General features: G+C 40.9%; 1 protein-coding gene across 3 annotated transcripts in view; it reads left to right on the forward strand.

Annotated features, from left to right (window-relative positions):
* CAMKMT (calmodulin-lysine N-methyltransferase) overlaps positions 1–24,403 on the forward strand; it is a 391,924-nt gene that overhangs the window by 363,583 nt on the left and 3,938 nt on the right. The window contains exons 8-11 of one of the 3 annotated variants that reach the window (XR_010021683.1): positions 1,775–1,849; positions 10,337–10,400; positions 20,049–20,295; positions 22,095–22,142. Coding sequence is in view for 2 of the 3 variants with exons in the window: in XM_063078638.1 (XP_062934708.1) it covers positions 1,775–1,849; positions 10,337–10,400; positions 22,095–22,226 (271 nt within the window). In the remaining variant the exon portion in view is untranslated. Of the gene's footprint in view, positions 1–1,774; positions 1,850–10,336; positions 10,401–20,048; positions 20,296–22,094; positions 22,227–24,403 lie in introns of those variants that run through there. The other 2 variants (XM_063078638.1, XM_063078639.1) reach the window with 2 other exon arrangements.

Genomic DNA, 24,403 nt, shown 5'->3' on the forward strand with positions numbered 1-24,403 from the left:
GATTCCAATATCCAATATCACCACAGGATTTCCTGCTGTTTTTTTCCTTGTGCTTTAGTGATTACAAGTGTATTAAAAGCATCTTCCAAATAGTTGTTTGTGGAATAGTAAGATTATGAGTAATTTTAATACTTTTCTCTTTTTCTCAAAATTCGTGTGATGGATACATTACTTTCATAATCTGAGAAAGAACTTTTATGATCTCAAGTGGAGATCTATACTGAAACCATCTTGTTCATGTAGAAGCTCTATAAGACTCTTGGGTCTCTTATGAGGGCTGTGCAGGCCCACTCTCCCACCGAGCCTGAGTCCCAGATGTACTGGAAACTTCAACATTTCCAGAATAGTGGTATTGGTTGTTTCCCACTTTCCCCAAGTGCAGGGAGTTTACGAGGAATCCCAAAACAAAGTAAGCGTTAATCTCATAGGGATTTCCTGGTTTCCGTCATTTCTTGGCTCTCCAGTGGGCCTAGGCAAGTACAACAACAAGAGAGTTAATTTATAAAGATCATCCCTTTGACACAAGATCTGTGAACACTGAGGTAAGCCATTTCTTCTGGAAAGCCCTCCCTGGTGCTCCAAATCTGTACACTTATACCACACATAGACATGGCATTGGAATTACGGGTTTATGTGTATGGATGGCTCACTATGCTGCCTCTGTGAAGGCACGGCCTGTGCACAGCACAGGGCCTGACACATGGTAAGTAGTAAAAATGAATCAAACGAGTCAATGACAACTGACACTCGGCCTGTATAGGTATTTTTGTGGTGACGTGTTTAATTTTTTCTCCCTTAAGAAATTCACTAGCATTGATGTATGTTAATGTATATGAAAAGAACTTTTGGACTGACTAGAAAAGACTTATTTTTATATTGAAATACATGACTTTTCATCCAGGGAAGATATAGAAGAAATAAAGAATCCACCAAAATAAGCAAATATATCTGGACAGGATAGGATCATATCCATGATCACTCAGTTTAGCTCTAACAAATTAAAATATCAAGGAGAATTTTACTTTAAAAAAATAGTACTGCAAATCACAGTTTTGGTGTTGTGGAGAGAAGAATCATTAAAATACTTTAATATGGTAAAATGCTAATCATCACAGGTGTTAGTTGAGAGTAACTTAAAACCTTTGGTTGGCTTCATAAGCATAACTGGAGTTTTCAAATGCATGTTATTAATTATTATTATTCATGTGGGGTTAAAACCTGATCCTCTTTTGAAGATTGTCAGTATGGCTGAATTTTAAAATATGCCTAAAAACTGAGAACTACCAAATGGAAGCTTGCTATTCTTTTCTCCCATCTCGCCAAATTGCTCATTTCATCACTAAGAAATGCAACTGACATGCTGGGCAGGCCAGCTATACAGTAAGTCTCACATCGTTTAGTTTTATAAATTTGTATTCCAGTCAGATGGGGAATGCTTCGATTTCAGTATGTACCTCATTGATATTAAGGGCCTAGACTCATTCTAATGACTAAGGTAAAGATAAGGTATTTCTCCCTACTTTGTCTACAAAAACCTTGAGAAACTAGCAAAAGCTTAACTTTGGTTTAAATAGACAATTCTTCCTCTTATAGGTTTGAAGACTAAATAAAATATAGAAGACATTTATATCTCTAGTTTTTTTATTATACCTTTTGAAATAATTTGTATATACCTTTTAGTAATTTCAAGTGCCACAAAAAATAACGTTAATAGCTCAAAATCAAAAGTTAAAAAAAACCTCAGTATAATTTTAAAAATCTTTTTCTCCTCAAGCGTTTTACGATGGGATAATGAGACAGATGTCTCTCAACTGGAAGGACATTTTGACATTGTTATGTGTGCTGACTGGTAAGTACATAAAAATCATAAAACTCCAGTTAGAAAAAATAGCTTTGCTGGGGTAATTGGGCTGTGCTGCTTTGCTGACGGCTAAGCAAAGTCAACAAATGAAGCACAAAGCCACCTTAACCTCAACAAATTAATATTCATCTCCATGTGACAGTTATAAGGTAGTCTTCTATCACACAGTAACTTCTACCACATTATTTCCCAAAGATTGATTTTGAGAAGCATTTCCATTTTCTGGAATTGCCTCTGTTTCATGCTTGACGTATCAGTAAATGGACGACTTAGGCAAATTGCAAATAATTATGGCTCAGAGAGGAATAGTCTGGAGAAAAAGGAGTTTATCAACACAAACAGCTCAATTAGCTTACTTCTTAGGAGAGATCTGACTATTGATATAAAGGAATATATATGTGTACACACACGTATACTGTCCAAATAAACATCTGTGGAATATCTTTGGGGAAATAGCTTTTCTCAAAATGTATATTTACTATCATATTTTCTGTGTGTTCGATTATGACATTCAATTATACATAAAACAAAAATTATAAAATAATATTTTATTCTTATGCAAATTATAACATTAAAATCTGTCAGGTGCCTGCTTTTTAAAAATAATTTACATTAGATATTTTGTCTTCTCTTTTAGGCCTAATCTACTTATTTGTTAATGAAAGCCTGATCCTAAGTTACAGGATAAATATGTGTCAAGCCGTAATAATTATTTCAACTAGTCTTATGTATTTTTTAATGCAATTTGAATAATAATTATTTTAGCATATGGGAAGCATTGAAATTCACAAGTGTTTTTTCTGTTAAGAGTAAGACCTTATTTTATTATGATGTTTACTATGACACTTTAGATTTGAAAACACAAGTTCAGATTCTGAAGAAGTTCTATTATATTATATGCCCAATTATAAGATCTAGAACCCAGAGAAAACTTTCCCTAGAGGAGAGTTGAATGAAATTTTCAGGAAGTAGGTTTTTTATTATTATTATTTTAATACAATTTTCAGTGGGTAACTTTTCTACTGAAGTCAATGGAATTAGATTTGCTGTTTTTTTCTTTTGAACAATACTTCCTCAATGAAAAATAAATGTTTTGTTCTACTTTTAGCTGAGACTTTATAGTTTTTCATGGCCCTTTTAGTCTCTTAGCATCCAACTTCAGAAAACCTTGTTCCAAAAATCAGAGAAACCTAGATTTCTGACTAATCATTGATAATGTACCTCAATGCTGCATCCCTCATCTAATCAAAAATAAGGAGCTAAAACCTCACCGTATGATTTGAGCAAGTAATTTAGTAAATGCCTTTCCTCGCCAAATATGAGAAAGGATCCTCCAGGTTCCATTGCACAGATGAAGATAATGCTGGCAGGATTAGATCAGATTAAGCATGAAAGTCAGCTCAGAGAGCAGCAGCAAGAGGGAGGGGGCAGCATCTTCTTGAAGGTTTAGACGAGGGTCACACACGGATGAGCTCGATTATGTGGGGAAAGGCAGGTCTGGCCAAGAGATTTAGAGTTAAAATTGTCCTTCCCACAAATATCAAAACAGCCTGGCTTTGTCATACCTTGTGTTATGGACACTCACACCATGTCATCCTATTTGTACCAGAGAGACAAGCAGAGGAAGTAAGATTTAAGCTCTTTTCTGATTAATGTTCTCAGTTAGGTTAAAAATAGCCACACAACATGTTTGAAAAATAGTCTTTTTTTTCCCTGGCCAACAACAGGGTCACATATAACTGATATACATAATGCATATTCAGTTTAAGGCTTTCATTACAAATACAAAACATAATACAATATTATATGTACACACACACACGCATCTAGTAGCTATGTGAGAATTTATGGATTCAAATGAACGAAATACACAAAGCTTCATTTTATAAATGGCTTTTCTATGCATAAATTGTTGTTAAGGTTTTTTTTTTGCTCCTGGTGTTGTAAGTGCCAGAACGTCAGCCTGTTTATAATTTCCCGTTTGTAAATGTGAAACATTAAGCTACTCCCACTGCAGTGCTGATATTTTTCCAAAAGAAATGCTTTGGTAATGGTCTGTCTTCGTATTCACAGGGATGATAAGCTGCTTAGAAACTTAGAATGTATAGTAATGTTTATAATATGCACGTTGTATATATAGTGGTGAAGCTCAGGATTCTATGAGTTCTTTATGTCCTGCTGGTTCGGTGTTTCTCTCTAAGAGTTATTACATGGATGCTGCTGCTAGGGGCATGCAGGCAGGCAGACCATGCTGCATTTTTTAAGAATGTCACAGAGGAGGAAAAGAAATCTCTCTGAGATGCTACCTCCAAGATGAAACCTGAAATACTCAGTGCCAGAAAGAGGTGCCACACATAAATAGATCACATTAAGTCTCACACCATCCTTCAGTCATTGTCAGTCAATGAGATGTGGATTAGGCCACAGGAATATGAAGCAAGAGTCGAGTTCAAATATTAGGTACATGGATTAAATTCTTAGTGAAGCATTTCCAGCAAGGGTGGCATTGTCTGATTCCCTGAATAGCTAACCAGTGGTACTGCTTGATGCCATTTACATGAAAACAAGCTCTATTCACAAACCTATTCCAAACCTACATTGTGATTCAAGTAAAATGCACATGATTACAACAAGCACTGATATGTTTATGTTCTTAAATCATTCATATATTCATATATTTACATTCAAACATTCATAAACCTGTGGGCAGCGGGGGAAATAACTTATTTCCCAGAAAAGACAGTCTTAGTTTACATCTAAATTTAGAAGCTCACCCTGATTATAAAATCAAGAGGCAAACTGTGAAAGCTAGTCATTATTTCACCATTTGGCATTTTTGACAATGAAAAATAGCTTCATGGTTCAGCAATTCCTAAATAACTTGTAAAATGTCAACTTTGAAATAAACAGAAGGAAAAATCAAGGTACAGCCACACCTGCAAAAGGATGCTGTTGACAAACATCAAAATATTAGAATATTTAACCACAGGTGTAGAAAAAAATCCTGCCTATTAAGTCCCTCAGTTGACTTGTTTAATGTTGAGTTTAATATAAGGATTCTTTTCTGCTGGAATGCAGTCCAGGCTGGTCCTTGCTGAGTTTAGAATAGCGAGTGATTGTTAATTTTAAGCCTGCCTTTCCAGACTCCTGTTCAATCACAGTATAATCTAAGGGTCTGGAAGTAAGATGTTTTTTATCCAATGAACTCTTTCATTCAGTGTTTGATGGCTCTCCAGTGTATTGTAGCTCTGCAAAAATAGAAATGACTCTGTACATTTGAATTCTCAAAAGGCTTGGAAAGCATATCTGAAATGCCACCCATCGCCTGACTCATTGAGCTGGCTATGCAGGACAATGAGCACATCTTGTGCCCACAGCCCCAGATTTTGGAAAGAAATGGGACAAGGACATCTGCCTGTAGGACACCCCTTGCTTGCTCTCTCACCATTGTTACACTGGCTTTGTGCTATAGATGGTTTCTTTTTTCCATCCTTTTCAGTTTATACTAAATGATGAAAAAGTTTTTAAGGTGTTTTTGTGAAAATGTGTTTTTTTTTTTCTCAAAATGGAAATACTGTAGGCTCTAGAATTTGTTTTCTTCTAGATGCTGTGATCATCACAGTCACAACTCACAGACCTTTACACATGAAAAGATCTTTAGCCCAAACATGGTCAGCCCTTTCACTTCATACCAAAGAAGTCTCAGTCCCACAGAAAATACATGAATTGCCCAAGATCTCACAACTCATGGGGTAGAGCCAAGGGAGATCAGAATACAGCACCATTCTGAGCTCCCACAAAAATCATTTGATAAATACTGAAAGAGGCCATTGCTCTGCTGAAGGTTAAATCTAAAACAGAGAAATTAAGATAGCATATTTCACCTTGAAAATTACACAGGGGTCTTCCTTTCTGTGGATATCGACAGAAAGAAATTTCTCCTTGTTCTCTGAACTAATTAATTTCCCTATGAGAAGAATTACAGATGCTCTGTCCTCTGCATAAAATTCTGATTCTAAGGGAGGTGATGAAAATGGTCCAGCACCTTTCCTTTGCCGGAAAATCTGTGATTCAGATCAATGGAACAAAGCAAGTGTGGAAGTCGCTAGTGAATTATACAGAGGGGTGTGTGTGTGCATGTGTGTTTTAATGGCCAAACTAGACTGCCAGTGTATTTTGATCAGTAACTGTGAAGGGAGAGTTAAAATGGTATCTCCATCCCCATCACTGACCCACTCAGCCTTTTTAAATAGATCCACTTAAGCTACTGCTGTTCTCTGAGCCCATTAGGACTTATTTAAGGGGTGAATTTTCAGGAGATTATATATCACTCACACTAAAACACATTGAAATTGCTCATATGACATACCCTACAAAGCGTTATAAATTCTGCACCAGAGCAAGGTAGAATCATGAGCTTGCTTGGAATAAAGACCTGTTAGAGAACTACAAGAATTACTTTTAGGAAATTTAATTTGGAGTGAGGAAGTAGACAACATTACCTTTCACATAACTGTGTTTGGAATGTGTGCTGTGCGTGAAGCCTCATTTTCCAGTGAGCTGTGATGTTAACATCTCTGTCACCAATACCAACATTAAGTAGAAATAGCACTTTATAAGGGCATATTTAAAGCTCAGCTGTTAAGGTGCTGTTTATTCTTTTCTGACAATCTTACCAGCACATAGGATGCACAGGTATAACTGAGAGTGGGTCTTTGCTTAAATGCTGCATTTGCTAACCAGCCAGGTTTCCTATAGGCCTGAGTAACTGACAGAGATATTTTCCCACTGTGATAGTCATCTTAAAAAAAAAAACAACAAAAAAACAGAACCAGATTGCTTAATTATTAAAACTTAAAATATTATTACTTCACTAAAGAAAAGATAGAGATTCCTGAAGAGCAAACTTTTTAAAAAACTTAGTTACAATTTGGTTCCTTTCTCATCAATCTTTAATGGTTATTAGTCACTGTTTAATATGACTTAATGGCAAATTTGTGGATTCTTTTTCCGTTGAACCTATGGTGACCAAAGAAACCCAAGCACTGACTTCTTGGAAACTTCTCATAAACTTCACTCCTTGGTCTTCTTTCTCCAATGAAAGAATCTTCAAATTGGAAGAGAACCTAGTCTGGTGAAACATACTACCTAAATGTTGATTCATCCTTACCACCACTAGTAAAGGCATACATGCAACCTGTTCTAGGGTAATTAAAACTAACACCCTACATAAGGTTCTTAATTTCAAGGACTGTGATGATCTGCCAGGCAGTCAGCAAGTAAATATTTATTGAGCACTACCTACGTGTGCGCTGTGCTGGAACTAATGAAGCATAAACTAATACGGAATGGGAGCTCCTTGAGGATGAGGATTTTGTCTTATTCGCAGCTTATCCCCAATGCCTAAAATAGTCCCTAGTATGTAGTAAGTGTTCAACAAATATTTGTCAACTAACATATATTTTTAGTTGGATGCCCACAACAGCCACACAGGTGGGCCTTTATCGACAAGGAGATTGAGGCCTCTCATGAAATGACTTGCCCAAAGTCACTTAGCAGAAAGGTCAAAGCCAGAGCTCTACTAGAAGCTGAACCAAGCTCCTCCCTTGTCTGAAGGATAGTTCCACACAGCAGCCCCTCTGAGCAAGGACAACAGCCCTCCTACTGACGGCTGATACTCACCTTAGCTCACAGAAGGATGAGGCAGGGCTCTAGAGTAGGTGGTACTTACTCATGCCATGTGAGGAGTGGGGAGACCAAAGGGACCCACCTGCAGCATTCGGAATGGGAGTGGGGGCCTCACTTAGGCCTCTCATGGGATGGCTGATGCACCAGGTTTCTGGGTGTTCTAGCTTAAGGTGTAAGGGACCCGCTGCAGAAGGGGAAATCCAAGTTGTGAGTTAAACAGTTTTCCACATTGCCTTCCAGGTAAATGCATTTGAAATTGTGTTATGGGTTAAGATGCCTTTCAAAAGTAATTCTGCTGTCCCTGCTTTTTAAAAAGACATCACTGTCAATTTTTATTCAGTAGAAGACAGCCATTTTTTTTTCTTATTTGCTTTGTAAAACCACAACCTAGAAGTGGTGACTCTAAAACTGAAGATGTATGTCTCATACACTCCTTAAGCCATACACTATTATAATGACCACCTACCTCTGCAACACTTCCCAGGAGTCAATCAGCCTTTTAGTCTCCTGTGTCCTCAGCTCTTTTCCACATGCTGTAGATGAGGCAAAGAAACCCAAGAGATGCTCTCTGCCTTCAAGAAGTTTAGAGTTAGAGTCTAGGTGGGAGGGTAACTCTGGAGTACGGGGAAACTGGGAGAACCTCCAAATGCTCTCTTTGTGGTACTGAGCTTAGAAAATGAAGAGATCACTGTGGATGCAAGGAACCAGGAATGGCTTCCTAGACCAGCCTTGTCTAACTCCAGTCATCTGATGACCTACCTCTCTCACCTAAACCTGTCACTGCTCAGGAGTAACTGGAATTAGATGTGAGAGATGTTATGGAGCAGTGGCTCAGAGCACAGACCCTGAAGCCATACAGTGCAGATGTGAATCCCAGCCCTGCCAATTAGTAGCTATGTGACTCTGAACCTCTCTGTTCCTCAGTTTCCTTAGCTCTGAAATGTGGACAATAATAGTAATAATAACAATAATAGAAACTACCTCATAAGAATGATGTGAGGATTAAAGGAGCCTATCCGTGAAAAGCTCTTAGAAGGTATCTAGTACTCAGCTCAGTAAGTATTCACTTTTGTTATTAGAATTTGAGCCTGTCTCTGACATTTATATCTAATCTGTATGTACTTGTGTCTGGCTCACTTCTCATAAGGACAGGCATAGGACCCACCCTTCTTCTCCCTTATCTCTTTACTGCCTTTCAGTGCTGTATATACAACTGGAATCCCATGACTCTGGCAACCAGACATTGTGGATATCCCTGGACTGTTTAGATTTCAAAGATTCAGGTGCATTTTTAGAGCTCCAAAGTTCATGTTTATCAGATCATGTACCCCAATATGGGGTTCAGAAAAAAGTGGTCCTCACCAAAGGATATCATTGGCAGACTCTAGCGGCTCTGCTTTCTCTTGGCAGAGCACTCTGTCAGTGCTCAGGAGCCCTTCTCCAGAGGCCCCGTGACTCCCACGGTGCTTGGCAGCCAGCTCTACCCTGTGTGCCTTCAGCACTGGATGCTTTCACCTCTCACCCCTTAATTCTGCCCAGAAGAAATAAACTTGGCTTTAATAAACATCCTAGGTGTCTTGGTCCATTTGTGCTGCTATAATAGAATATCACAGACTGGGTAATGAGTAATTTATAAAGAACAGAAATTTATTTCTCACAGTTCTGAGGCTGGTTAGTCCAAGACCAAGGTGCCGGCAGGTTTGGTGTCTGGTGAGGGTCCAGTCTCTTCTTCCAACATTGTGCCTTGAATGCTGTGTCCTCCAAAGGGTGGAAACACTGTGTCCTCTTATATCAGAAGGCAGAAGAGCAAAAAGGGACTAACTCCCTACCTTCTAACACTGTTGCACTGGGGATTAACTTTCCAGCACATGAATTTGGCGGACACATTAAGACTATAGCACCAGGTGTGGCAAAGTTAACTAACTCGCCATTACTGTCAAGTATCCCAAACGTGGGAGTCTGGGAACTGCAAGTTTGGATAAAGTTTGGATAACGCAGCATTTAAGCAAAGACCCACTCTCAGTTATACCTGTGCATCCTATGTGCTGGTAAGATTGTTAGAAAAGAATAAACAAACATTTTGTCACAAACTTCCAAAATAAGGCCCAGTGAAGACAGGGTCAGACTGACCCAGCCAAAGGGGTGACAGTGCAACAGAAGAAATTCTTAAAAGACCAAGAAGAAAAATGAGAAATCACAGTGAATGAGGGGAAAAAATCAACATGTAGGTCAAGGAAGAAAAATCCAGAGCTACTGTGGTTTCTGTGACATAGTGCCTAAGCCTGTTCTTTGTTTTTAGAGCTGTTCACTCCTAGATCACTGGTTGAGTTTAACCTCAGAACTGTTCCCAGTCATTAAAAATGATTACTCCCGAGATCTGTCCCATGGTTTGGGTACAATAGGGCTGGCAGTTTGTTTTTGGAGGACGGAGGGCCCAGGTCTACAGGAGACTAGGCTCCAAAAAGAGGAAGTGCTGAGAGTGCTTCATCTCAATCAGATGACTTCCCCAAACGGCAGTTTAGAAGTTGTCCCTTTAACATTAACACATGGCCCAGTCATGTGTGAATCCTGGCCCACTGCATGTTGATGACTTAGCTTTAGTTGGATAACACTGACCAAAATATCTCCACCCCCTCCCTCCCCCAGTGAGACACCTGAATGGAAGGAAACAATTTCTCTTTTTTACTGTTGGGTAAACATGTGCAATTAGCTTTGTACTTATCTCCATTAGTATTATTAGACTTGAAAACCCAGTTTAATCTGGATTCTACCTCTTCTCAATGTCAGCCTGTTTCTGGACCAGTACAGAGCCAGCCTTGTTGATGCAGTAAAGAGATTACTCCAGCCCAGGGTAAGTATGTTTCTATTTTCTCTGAACACCGGCTACAGAATAATTAGTCAGCGCACAAATATGGAGAGAGTAATGGAATGGCAGGATTAATGTCATGTAATACTTTAATACTTATTATGTCCAACTTCAATTGGGTCTTCTGATCTATCAGATTCTTTCCTAATCATAACTAGGAAACTTCTTACCCTTGGCCTTCTGATAAAGAACACAGTGGGCAGTAAAATAAATGAAACTGCTTCAAAGATAGTGTGAGATTATTTTTATCAAAGAATTTCTTGAGTCTTTTCCTTTGATAACAATATCTTCATATTAAAGCAGACGTATGATATTGAAAGTTTTCTGTTGACTTCTGTCATTTCTAATCCCTTCAACGACAACCTTTGTCATTGGGTGTTTATTTATTGCAAAAGAATACTTTTTTTTATTTCTGTTTGAAGAAAAAGGACTTCAGATGAATCTGTATATTAAAAGTTCTTTACTTTTAAAGGAAGCCATTATTTACATATTATAAGCATTAGGTCACAATGAAGCCAAGCATGGCATAAAACGCTGTGCACATTTTTACATTTATATATCATTTATGCCTGTGAGTAAATTACAGAGTTTGTATCCACTCTTATTTTGTTGGGCTGTTACTAAGCTAGGAGATCCTGCAGCCTAAACCAAGAGTTAATATACATGTATTTAAAGTAAGAAAACGAGTTTAGAGCTTATGCATAAAAAAAAAAAAATAGAAAAATTTAAAATAGGTTAATAATATTAATGTAGTCTAAGATAGGAGCTCACATTTATCTGAGTAGACTACTGTGTGTGTGTGTATGTGTGTGTGTGTGTGTGTGTGTGTGTGTGTGTGTGTTCTAAAGGTTTGTTTCTAAAGTCTTTTTTAAAAGAAGGCTTGCTCTAGCCTTCTGACCTCTGTGAGACTTACAGACTTACCTTTCAATTTTTCTTTTATATCTTTTTCACACTGAAGTTTCTCAGAGCAATTTGATAATCATCCTTTGCCTTACACTATTGCTTTTTATTTTGCTATCTCTATATAGCTCAGAAACTTTAAGTAGGCCTCTTGGAGGAATAACCACAGCTTTGTAAGTGGTAATCAATTCAATTAAATTGTCTGCCTCAATTCCCCCTCTGAAGTGGGTAGTAGGTCGTGAGGCAAGGAAGGGGCATGTTGCAAGCTCTCAATGGCTACTGCCACGGTTGAGGAAACAGCCCAAGTTGAGGGTGGAAGAAGGAATTTGGAGTCTCTTCATCCCCCCATTAGCCTGGGCGATTCCTGTGAGCATTTGCAAGACCAGGATTTTCAGGAAGGGCAATGAGACTCTTGGATGTAAAGGCCTTGATGAAAATGTATCATGTATAAATACAAGGCCTTCAAGGACTCCTGGATCCCACACTGCAAAACAGTACTTCGCTCATCACCAACATCCCGTCAAAGCCTATTGGTGGCAAATACTCCATTTGGCAGCAGATTTGCATGATTTACCTAGTATCTATTGTAAATCATGCAAATGATTTAGAGTAGAAAACTGTGCAAGCTGTGAATAGATCTAAACACAGATTGGACGGAATCTCCAGCTGCAATTCTTCCTTTTTTTTTTTTTGTCTTTTTCGTGACCGGCACACAGCCAGTGAGTGCACCGGCCATCCCTATATAGGATCCGAACCCGCGGCGGGAACGTCGCTGTGCTCCCAGCGCCTCACTCTCCTGAGTGCGCCATGGGCTCGGCCCTCCAGCTGCAATTCTATACCCTCTATTAAACCCTGACCCATGCTCCCTCCATCTGAAGTATGGCTCCACACAGCAGCTCCCCTGGGTGAGGACAGCAGCCCTCACTGACAGCTCATATTCACCTGTAGCTCAGAAGAGGATGAGGCGGGGCCCCAAAGTAGGTGGTCCTTCCCCATGCTATGTAAGGAATAGGCAGATAAAATCTGAGGGACCCACACCAACCTCCAGCATTCAAGTTAAGAGTAGGGTGCCTCACTTAGGCCCGGTGGAATGGTTGATACCCAAGGCTGCTGAGTATTCTAACCTGAAATGCAAGGGGCCCACCATCAGAGGGAAAATCTAAGCTGTGGAGGCCCATAGACATGATGAAATTATGACCCAGGAGCCTAGTCCCCACAGGGAGTTCTGGGGAGGCAGGGCACTTGCACTCCCTGGGCCTGCCCCCAGATGGACCCTAGAAGGATCATGTGGACTTGGCAGTGAGCAGCAGTAGTTCCCTATCTGTGCTGGTGGGCTAGAAGGGTTCCCAAAGCATGAGGGTTACCAGAGGAAAAACTAGACAACTTCTTAGCTTTCAGGTCTGGCCACTCTGCTTCCAAAGGTCCTCCCCCTGCTGAATGTACATGTCATGGCCCAAGACTGAGTAACATTCAAGGTTTTATTACATTACAGTTAGAGCTGGTTTTAATGTTCTCTTGAGCCCAGACAACTCCTCCATGTTTCTGTGGCCCACAAGCTGAAGATGCCACAAAAGGCCCACAAAGAAACAACATGGATCATTGAATTTTCAAAAGGAGAGAACAGAACTGAGGTTACCAGAGGTGGGAAAGGGAGAGGGGGAGGCAGGGTAAGAGAGGAATTGGTAAAGGGCCACAAAAATGGTTACATTGTATAATGTTGAATATACTAATTATCCTGATTTGAGCATTGCATATTGCACACAGGTATTGATTCAACTCTGTACCCCACAAATTTGTACAATCAACTATGTTTCAATTAAGAAAAAAAAAAAAAAAAAAACAGAAAAGAAAAAAAACCCAAAAAGAAATAACATACAACATGGGACTACCCTGGTGCATCCTCAGTTCTTAATGATTCCAGTGTGTGATAACAGCAAGTTCTCAGGGTACTCTACAAAAACTACACTTCAGCCAGATGCTTCAGGTTCATACGATGGCCCCAGTTTTTGAAGGTAAAGTGTAGTGGCTGGAAAGAGTCAGAAAAATGTGCATACAAGACCTGGATCTGCTCTTCCTAACTACCTGGCCTTTTTGCATCTGAGTTTCCTCACCTGTGAGAAGGCAGGTTTAATTTCTACCTTGTGGGCTGATATATAAAATATCTACATTTGTCAATGGGAGGTGCTCCATAATGAGAGCCGCTGCTTTTTAAAATTGCTGTTCCAGCTTGTCAATGTTAATGCACGAGACACTTGTTCAAAGGGACGCTGGCCTGGCTGACAGGAGGCCTGAGTTCCAGGCCCAGGTGAGCACTAACGGGCCCTGCAGCCACCTCTCTCACACTGTTTTCTTCAATGAGGGGAAAGTGAGGGAGCTCACCCATGTTCTCATAGGGCTCTATCAGCCCTAAAATTCTAAGTTCTTCCTGCAGACAGAAGGTACGCCTGGACTCTGGAGGCAGAAAGTTTAGGCTCCGATCTGGGCTCTGCCACTGATGGAATTTATCTCTGGAAGCTCAGTTTCTCATCTGTAAAATGGGGAGTGAACAAGCCAGTGCACTGTAACACACATGATTGGCTCTGAATACCTATTCAAGATTAGCTCTTGCTACCTTGCAGAAGAAGTAGAGAGACTTTCTGACTGTGATGAATACAGAGTATAGGGGGCTGTTTCCAGGCATTTTCCTGGGAGAAGTGCTGGTGAGCGAGGAAGACCATTTTTTTTTGCCTGGACTTTCAGAATTGCTACATATAACTGGGCATGCTGCATCTCCCCTGCACATCTGTCCTGAATACCTGCAGCAGGCCCCCCACTGGTCCTAGGAGGATTGTATACCTGGATGAAGACCACTTTTTACTATAGTCAGCCCCCACGGAGTAGAGGGAGAGAGAGTACTACATTGGCAAGAACCAAATAATTGCAAGATGAAGGTTCAAGTGTCAAGCTGTGGGAAGAAATGAATTCTGCCATTCGGAGTGTGGTTGCTAGATTTCTAGCTTGAGCAAATCAGCTGTCTGGGGTCAGAGGGTCCAGAAGCAAAGGGAGTAGATGGAGGGGGGGAGTTTCCCTGCTTCTCAGTTTTTATAATGGACTCATGAATGAGGGAAACAGGCCCCCAGAGAGAGCTTAGCCCCCAGGGTGGACTCCTGGGTTGGCTCACAGGCAATGTCAAATCCCAGGGCTGAATAGCTGTGCCTGGAAAGTCATTATGGAAGCCTCAAATTTCAGCAGGGAATGTTTGTCACTTGTCCAAAATGGAAACTTTCCTTAACTAGCTGGTTTAGAGAAACTGTAAAGACAGTTGACTCCTGCCAGGTTACTACAAGGGGCCCTCTAGCAAATTTCAGGTGGAAAGAATAGAATAGAAATTGAAAAGGAAGTCAGCAAATTTTACTCATTCCAAGAAGCGACCCACCCCCACCTTGTTCCCTCTTGCTTCTTGTTGCTGGTGATTGATAGGGTGACTCTCTGTCACTGTGCTCCTTAAAGTCTGTGACAACAGCAATGTCCAATATCAGAGGACTCAAATGTAATTTAAAATAGAGCCACAGCAGCCTACAAGTTGAACTTTAGTACAGAAATGACAAGAAACAAATTGTATCTCCTCATGTTCCTCTGAAATGGCTTTGGGTACTGGAGGGAGCCAAGCAAGCTCTGTAGGGTGAGTTTACTCAGGCCATGAGGGGAAGGCTGGGGACACAGTATTGACAGCTCTCCAGCTTGTTGTCACTGCTAACCAATTCTCAAGAATTCAAAAATATCCCTGCGGGATTCATTTAACCTTCTTCAGGAGCTGGCCCTAGCTGACCACCAAATTCCTGGAGTCCTGCCTATATCTCAGGAGTGCTGTAAATGTAAATCATTGCAATTTCTTTTTATTGATAGAATTCCTCATCTTTTTAAATCACCTCTGCCCATGTCTGCACAGACATCTGTTTTTGCTGGTTTTGGGGAAATTGCCTTGGGTATGTGGGGTCAGTGCGGTGAGCTGTGATGGTGCAGAAGAATGCCTGGGTTCTTGCCTGCGTGCTGGGTCAGAGGCCCAGCAAATCCTCACCTGTTCTTGGTGAAAAGCTGTTCAGCTACACCTAGCTCACTCAGATGTAGGAGAGCTCTCGAAACATGGGGTGTAGCAATAGAGAGCCCCTGAATGGCTTTAAGACTCTCAAAGCAGGGGCCCAGCCCTAAGTTGTTCTTTTCCCAAGTCTGCCCAGGTGCTGACTCAGCAAGTACAGTACTGTGTGCTCAGCAGAGAATACCAAGACAGGCGGTAGGTCTCCGCCTGCAATGAATTTATCATCTGGTTGCAGAGATGAAACACACACACACAGGTGGAACTATAGTGGACAGTGCAAAATACAGCCTGGTGCTATTTCTATTTGGTTCCCAAATCTTTCTAGTTTATACCTTTAAGAGAAAGTGAGATACTGAAGGGTTTGGACTGTCCTGACTCAAAAACCATTTGTTGAGCAACTACTATCTCCTTGGCACTGTGCTGAGGACTGTGGGGTAGGGATATAACTGTGAGTAAGAAGCACTGTGAGTAAGAATCTCATCGTTTAGCAGGACAGGTTAATACATGAGCTACCAGGAATCACAATGCAATGTGATACTAGGTAAAGAGGCACTAGCAAAGAAGTGCCATGCGGAAGCACTGGGAGGGACTCACTGCCTGAGGAGTGTTTCCCTAGAAGCGGTGGTATTTGACTTCAGTCTTAAATAGTAAGCAGGGCTTTCTAAGCCTAAGAAGCGACAAGAAGGTAGCATCTCTGGTAGAGGGCACAGTGCTCACATGTGTGGAGTATGAAAAGGCATGGTGTGTTTTGGGATCAACAAGAAGTTTGCTCTGGCTGGAGTATAAGAGTGCCTGTGTGGTTTTGGAGAGGGCAGGAGATGAGGTTAAAGAGTTAGTTTGAAAATGGTATGGAGGTTCCTTAAACAATTGCAAATAGATCTACCATACGACCCAGCCATCCCACTGTTGGGAATATACCCAGAGGAATGGAAATCATCAAGTCGAAGGTATACCTGTTCCCCAATGTTCATCGCAGCACTCTTTACAATAGCCAAGAGTTGGAACCAGCCCAAATGCCCATCATCAGATGAGTGGATACGGAAAATGTGGTACATCTACACAATGGAATACTACTCAGCTATAAAAACGAATGAAATACTGCCATTTGCAACAACATGGATGGACCTTGAGAGAATTATATTAAGTGAAACAAGTCAGGCACAGAAAGAGAAATACCACATGTTCTCACTTATTGGTGGGAGCTAAAAATTAATATATAAATTCACACACACACATACACACATACACACACAAACCGGGGGGGGGGGGGAAGAAGATATAACAACCACAATTATTTGAAGTTGATACAACAAACAAACAGAAAGGACATGGTTGGGGGGGATGGGGGGAGGGAGAAGGGAGGGAGGTTTTGGTGATGGGGAGCATTAATCAGCTACAATGTATATCGACAAAATAAAATTAAAAAAAAAATAAAAATAAAAAAAGAAAAAAAAGAAAAAAAGAAAAAAAAAGAGTTAGTTTGGGGTACCGTTTTATGAAAGTCCAAGAACGCTATGATGAAGAGACTGGGATTTATCATATGGGTAATAGAGAGCCATTGAAGATTTTTGAGTAGTGGTGTGGTCAGATGTGGATTCTAGAAAGATCACTCTGGCCACAGCATAAAGTCTGGATTGGAGTAAGGGAGAGCTTGAAAGCAGCGAGGCTCCTGAGATGTCCAGTGTGGGCCAACTTCGACCTGGACTCATCCATATAAGAGCTAGTGAAGACCTGACAATGGCAAGGAGGGAATTGAATGGATAATCACTGAGAGATTCACTCAGAAAATATTTATTGAGTGCCAGACACTGTGCTAGGACCTGGGGATGGAGTGAGATACAACATAATCCTGCCCCAAAGGAGCTCCTGGTCCTGTGTGAGAGATCAGCAGGTGAATAGTCACCTGCTGAAGTGTTGAGGGCGTAGCAGTGGCATGGGTAGCCGTGGGGCAGGGGTGGAAGTGGCTGACTGGGAGAGGAGGCACAGTATGGAAGCCAGAGAGGTCAGCAAAGGCATCACAGGGGTAGGGCGTCAAATCTGGGTGCTGAGGGATGTAAGAGTTCACCGGGCAGACAAAGAACTGGAGGTAAGAGAGGCATTCCACCCAAAGGGAATGTTTGCATGTTGGAAGACACAGGGATACGCGAAAGAACATGTTAGGGGCTGCGATTAGTTTGGTCTGACTGGAGCCCAAGGTGAGTATGAAGGAGTGGCAGGCGATGGGACATGGGTCAGGTGAATTCATCCCAAGAAGGTGGGGCCTATGTCAGTGGTTTTCAAGCCTGGTTTAAATGGCAGAACTCTTTGGTCAAAACATTTTTAGTTAGTACCAGATAAAACAAATGAAAGTGAAGCAGCTTTAGTTAAACTGGATGTGAGAAGACTGGTGCTTCCTCTGTCTTGGTCTCCCTTTTATCTGTCCAGGTCACCCTTGAAGCAATTCAGAACACAGTTTGAGAACCACCTGCAGCAGGTGACAGTGATGCAGGTGTAGTATGTAGCGCTGAAAGGTTTTAAAAGGCAATGCCATGTTTCCCAGGTTTCTAGCTTCATTTTGAAGGTGATGGGTGTGGAAGAACTTGGTAACTAGTAGGTATTCAGCTTGTGTGTCTGAGCATGTGTGTATGCATGTGAGAGTGCATGTGTACGTCTGTGCATGCATGTGTGTGTTGTGTTTGGTGGATAGTGTCCTGTGCAGGGTGGGAGTTTGGTTTCAAGGATGTTGAGTTTGATTTTAGACAGAATGAATTAAAGGTATTTTTCAGAATATCTATATGAAGAGATCTAGTATGCACTTGGAAATATGGGTGTGGGCCCTGGACAATGGCAAATGCTCTAGTTGTACACTTGAGAGTTATTGATGTATAAGTGAAAGTTTGAAGCTATGGACTTTGGTACATTTGCCTAGAATTATGTAGAACAGGGATAAAACGTAGGCAGAGCCCTGGGGATCACTGTCAATTAAGGGGCAGGTGGGAGAAGAGAAGCCAGGAAAGGTGACTGAGAGAGACTGAGAGAGACGGTAGGAGAGGAAGCAGACGAAAGCAGCATCTCAGAAACCAGGTAAAGAAATAGAAAAAAAGCATAAGCTTAAACATGTAATCGGTATTTAATAGTTGGTTGCCTGGAAATGAAAAAGTAATAAAAGTATGTCATTGGCATAGCATATTCCTTTTAAAATAAATCTGAAGCATACTGATTTTTTCCAGAATTATAAACCGTGTAATACATGAGTGTAGAGTAGTCTAGCAAAATAACAACAACTGAAGTCACAATATAAACAGTAGCATTGCTGTTTAGTGGAACGTCTCTCTCTTCTCTCCAGGAATAAGTAAATTTTCTCAAATTTCTGCTCATCAATCAAAGTTTTACATTCAATTGAATTTTCATTCTGGATTTAATATGATTCTGTGACTGAATGCTTAAAAAGTTATGCTTTGGCAAATCGAAAATAACTTTTCTAAAGTGGTGGGTTAATTTGAAATCTATATTCTTTTTCATGTTTTGATTTTTGCTGCCTCTGATTGTACTGCTCCACAGATGAAGTGTTCTGCTCCCCTGGGGATCCTGGGGGCTTCTGAAACCATTCATTATGGGGTGGGGCAGATGTTGGCTCTCAGTAGGGCTCAGTGAATGTTTACTGAATGAATGGATAATGTACTATTTTCCCTCCTTAATATTAATCCGCATTTCAAAGGCATCTGTATTCAACAAAATGAAAAAGAAAAAAATTTAAAACTCATAACCAAGTAATTAGAGATTAAAACAACTGTTTGCTCTTTCTCTTTCTGTGGATACAGTATTGTGTACAGAATGCTACCCTCTGAAACCTCAGCATAGCAGCTGACTCTGTAAAATCTTGGAGAAAATCTTTTCAAAAGAATTAACAATAGAATGTAGGCTTCACATTCCCAAAGACTTGCATTTTTCAGATTATTCGATGTCTGGGTTTAGTTTTTTCTCTCAACAAATACTGACCAAGTGCCTACTATATGCTAGGCACTGAGAGAATGCAGTGAATAAAATATTAGAAGATACCATTGTCATGGAGTGTGGTTTCCAGCTGGAGGAGATGCGCAACAACAAACAAGGACACAATGTGTGTCATTGGTGATAAGTCCTAAGAACAAAAATAAAGCAGGAGAGGGGTGCAGAGTGATGGGAGGGGGCTGCTGTTCTGGGTAGAGTAGTCAGGGAAGGGCACTGAGACCTAAAGGAGGGAAGAGGTATTTGGGCAAAGAGTGCTGCCATATGCTTAGTTGTGGTTCCCTAACAGCTCACCCCAACCAACAAGTAGGTGGGATGTGGGGAACATGTGCTTTGTGACTGCAAACATCAGCCCAACCAAGAAACCTGCAGCCCTAAAAACATCATGATATATAGCTCAGGTCATAGCTATTAACAATTACCCTTCCATTGTAATTGGAAGACAGTTATTGCAGGTGCCATTAAAATAAAACAACTTCCATTATTCAAAAATCCAGAAGGGCAACCAGCTCTTAGAAATGACTAAAACGACCTGCTACTAGTCCTTCCTTTTCTTTTATTTTTTGTGCTGGCCACAGGGATCGAACCCTGGACCTTGATGTTATTAGCACCATGCTCTAACCACCTGAGCTAACTGGCCAACCTCTCTCCTTTTTTTTTTTTTTTTTTAGTGGAGAATTTTGCTGTCCTGCTGAGATCATGTATTATATCTACTACCAAATAAAAATGAATTTTTGCTGCTAAGTTTGAAAACTGCCTGAAAATAGCAATAATATTGGAAAAGCTGACGGAACCTTAAGTGTAGTGGCATGGCTGGTGCTGCTATAATTATGTACCTGAGTGTGTACATGTCTATGTAAACACAGTATGAAAACATACTTGATGTCCACGACAGTGTATCAGCGTATTTTCTTGCAGGTAAATGAAGGAGAGAGGAGGAGAGGGAGAGGGAATTGATAGAACTTTTATAGCACTTTTAGATGGTGTGGATTTTTCTAATGTTGCATCTGTCTAACCTTGTTTTTCAAATTATTTTCACATTCGCCACCTCATTTGCTCCTTGCAACTTGCTGGCGTTAAAAATGCAGGCAGGCTTTGCTCTTCCCAAGTGATGGATGAGCAGGCTCAGTGGGTCAGCTAGGATGGCTTGAGGTCCTCATCTACAAAATGAAGAGGCTGGACACTGTCATCTCCAAGGTCCCTCTAGCTCAACATTTCTATGCTTTTTCTTCTGATTGTCTTGAGGTGATGTGGCTGTTTAATGGTGGAGACTCCCTTTAAGTCCACCACACAGTACCTCCCTGGACTCTGCAAACCCTGCACTGCATGTTTAGTCATTTGTGAAAGGCAATGTTTACCATACAAGGTTGTTGAGAAGATCATTGATGGGGATTAAAGGAGAGTTTGTGAAGCACCTAGCACAGTGGTAGCTATCATTATTATTGTCATCACTATTACTAACTAATAAGACAATGTAGTATAGTGGAAAGAGTCAAGTAGAGCTTCTAATCATTTTCTGGTTGTGTTCCCTTGGCTAATTATTCAACCTGTCTGAGCATCCCATAAAATGGAGCTGATAATACCTACAATGTAAGGTGGTTTGACGACTCAAGAGATGACGTATGTGTGAATGCCTAGACCAGTGTCTGACACGTACTAGATGTTCAAGAAATAGTTGGTAGGTATGAATGGTAAACCGCCTTTCATAACAAACTGGGATATGTTTTCATGATTCCCTCATAAACCTGAAGTGGCATTACACAGAGGTAAAAATATAACCTTGAAATTAACAGAAGAATACAGCCATCTTTAAAAAGAAAGAAAGAAAGAAAGAGAAGATTCTAAAGTTTGGTCATTCCATACACATCTGCAAGGGGGAGAAAAAAATCCATGTGCACCCAAAAGTTAGTAAATGGTGATCGTGGAGGTTTATGTCAGATGGCCTTCTGAGATCCGGTATGTATCTTATTCATGAACTCCTTTTCTCCCTGCTGCAACAATCTCCTAAGATTGTGTGGTTTATTTAGAAAAGCCTGTTTACCCTCATTATACAACTTCCTTTGAAAAGCAATCATTTGAGTACTGTGAGGAGCTGCTTTGCTATAGTGATGACCGTTATGAGAGATTCAATGAAGCTGGAAACAAAGATCCTGGAGCCTGTCTCTTACAGTGTGGACACAGAAAAGGCTGGTGGCAGGACTAAAATGTGAAAACTTTCCAATAGGAATTGTGGTTACTTGTCTCTGTGGATTTCTTGGTACTGAATTTTCAGAGTGCAATAAACAAACATTTATAAGCACCCATTGCCACATGCTCCAGATGGGTTGGCAGGTGCTAAGGAGTCACAAGGTGAGTGGCACTGCCCTGGACCAGTTACTCTAAAAATCTAGTCCATGGTTTAAACCATTGTACCCGAAACAGTGTGTACTGTTTAGAACACCAACTTCCAATCATATTTTGTTTATTATATGCATTGTTTGAAAAGAATTAAACACAGCAACTGGCCATTTGAATGTGAAATAATAATTTTTTTTTCTTATTTGATGTATCTCCATCTTTGAAGTCATTCTTACTGTGAATGCCCATCCTGTGCAGACATCTCAACAACAATTGAGTTTTTCTACCTGAGAGCAGTATATTAAATGCTTTGACCAATGTCTGTTATGGTTGGTTGCCTTCCAGTTTTAAAATGTGTGAATTTCCTTTTAATGTTCTAGGGGAAAGCGATGGTATTCGCCCCATGCCGAGGGAATACTTTAAACCAGTTTTGCAATTTAGCTGAAAAAGCTGGTTTCTCTATCCAAAGACATGAAAATTATGATGAACACATTTCAAACTTCCACTCCAAGGTTAGTTTTCTGCTTGTGTTAGATAACACTTTAATCCGCATTGCATTTTGAAGAGATCATGGTGTTTTTGGCAGGTAACCTAAATATTTGATTAAAGTACTCCTTAGGTGTGTTGCTTCTGAACAGCTATTTGTATCTGATTATTTTGTGTGGTAAAGCCGTCTTTTATCTTTGCATTTCTAGAAGGATTTTACAGAAACCATTCTTATTTACTCCTTTCTCTGAAACAAACTAATCTTTTCATTCATAATAGCCTAATTTGTAAGATGCAAGGGGAGGTGGCAGAGAATGAATAATAAAGATGCATTTATATTTTAATGAAAAACCTTCGGCTTTTAAGTAGGTTAAATGCTTAGCTGTACTGAAATAAATAGAAGGTGAATGTCTAATTGTATCATGTTGGACTGTAAATCTTTATCTCTGCTTGCTTTATGGCTGGGTCAGTTGGCAGTTTGAGACTATTAAATCTCACACAGAATTTCACAGTTGTGGGGTTATATGTCAGGATGAGGCGCTACAAGATTTAGGTCAAAAGCACTTATCTGAGAGTGATTTCTAAGCCTGCTTACATAAAGCAATGTTATCAGCCTTTTTATTATTTATGGATATAGAGCAATATAGGACACTGAGAGGCGAGTGTTCCACCAAAAACTTTTTAGGATTCTCATGTTTGCTAATACATGTCACAGTGACTTGTATAACATGTATTACTTTTGTAATTTTGTGCCTTATGAAATCTCCCTTCTTCTGACCTTGGCAAGAGACTTTGACTTGCCCTGATTTCACAAGTTGTGACTGCAGAAAAGTAAAGGCCTGACCTTAATTTTCTCTTGGGACAATGTGAATAGCATTCTTTATTTCCCAGGACTATGATGTAATGTAGAAGTGTTTGGAATTTTGAAAAATTGTAAGCAAAATGAATTGGATCTTCCAAGCAAGAGAAAGGAAATTCTCACTTTCTGGGTTCCCATTTCTTTGGGTCCATTGGGCTCCATTAGCCCCTGGAGAAGAAATGGTGCTTTGTGAACTGAAAGTTAAATCATCATCCTCTTACTGGTAGAATCAGTCCCACTGCTCACAATCAGAAAATAAAAACAGAATGGCCAGAATGGCATGTTATTCAGATCTTACCTGCTTCTCAACTACGATGTTTCTCCTTTTCAACCTCTCGCCAGAACAAAAGGAATGGCTCAGAGGGCTTTACCTGGGGGGGGGGGGGGGGGTTCTCTGCCCTCGGGCTACAGTTGGGCTGGAGCTACAGGGATCAGCTGGTGGCTGCTTCAATGGCATGTCATTCACTTTCCCTTTAGAACAACAAATGCTTTTAGTTTCTCAATGACAGCTCAGGAGAGCAAAGGCCTGGGTTTTTCCACCAGCAGAGATGTTCAGCATTGTGCCTGATACCCTCTGACTACCCACCCCCCAAGATCTGTAGTGTGTTGGCACATGCGAGGCATTCAAGTCCTGGCGTCTGCCTCTCCTTTGTCTGGAACTTTAGTGTGTCAGCACCCAGTGGACAGCAACCTCCTCTTTTTATTTCCTACGTTGTACACTACCCTGCTAAGCACAGCACTTTCTATAAATCTCTAAACATGCCTCTTACTTTAATATTTTGTTAGTACTCCATAAATAACCACTGACTAGTGGGTCAACGAAAATTAATTTCCGTAAATAACTAAATAGCCTTAGTTTTACTGTCTTCATGCTAGCTTAAGAGTCAAATTCCACACCTTGCTGATACTGGACTAAGGAATAATTCTCCTGTTCCGTGTTGTGAGGGGTGAGTGTGTAGAACCCTAGGGGAATATTCTGCAGAGCTGGACGCCCTGAGTAAAGATACAAACGTGCACCCGTGATATATATTTTTAATAATGAGAGCTATTTCAGCTGGCCTGGTGCTCTGCTCCGAGCAAACGAATGCCTCTCGTCCGTTCTGCTCAGCAGCAGGGATAACTGTACTGACTGGCCCGAGCCATGCCCGATGACCCAGCTCCAGCTCGAACGTGGAGCTGTTCCCTTGCAAGGGGAGATTCTCGCCCCAAGCCCAACCCTGAGCCGCGGGCCAAGCTGGAGGGAGCGGGGAGCGTCCCCGCCCTTCGCCAAGCCCGAAGGCAGCACCCCTGTCCCCTCGGGCCGCTGCCGCCCGCAGGGGCTCCAGGGACGTGCAGGGGCCGGCG

Source organism: Cynocephalus volans, chromosome 14 (assembly GCF_027409185.1).
Source record: "Cynocephalus volans isolate mCynVol1 chromosome 14, mCynVol1.pri, whole genome shotgun sequence".
NCBI classification, from domain to species: Eukaryota; Metazoa; Chordata; class Mammalia; order Dermoptera; family Cynocephalidae; genus Cynocephalus; species Cynocephalus volans.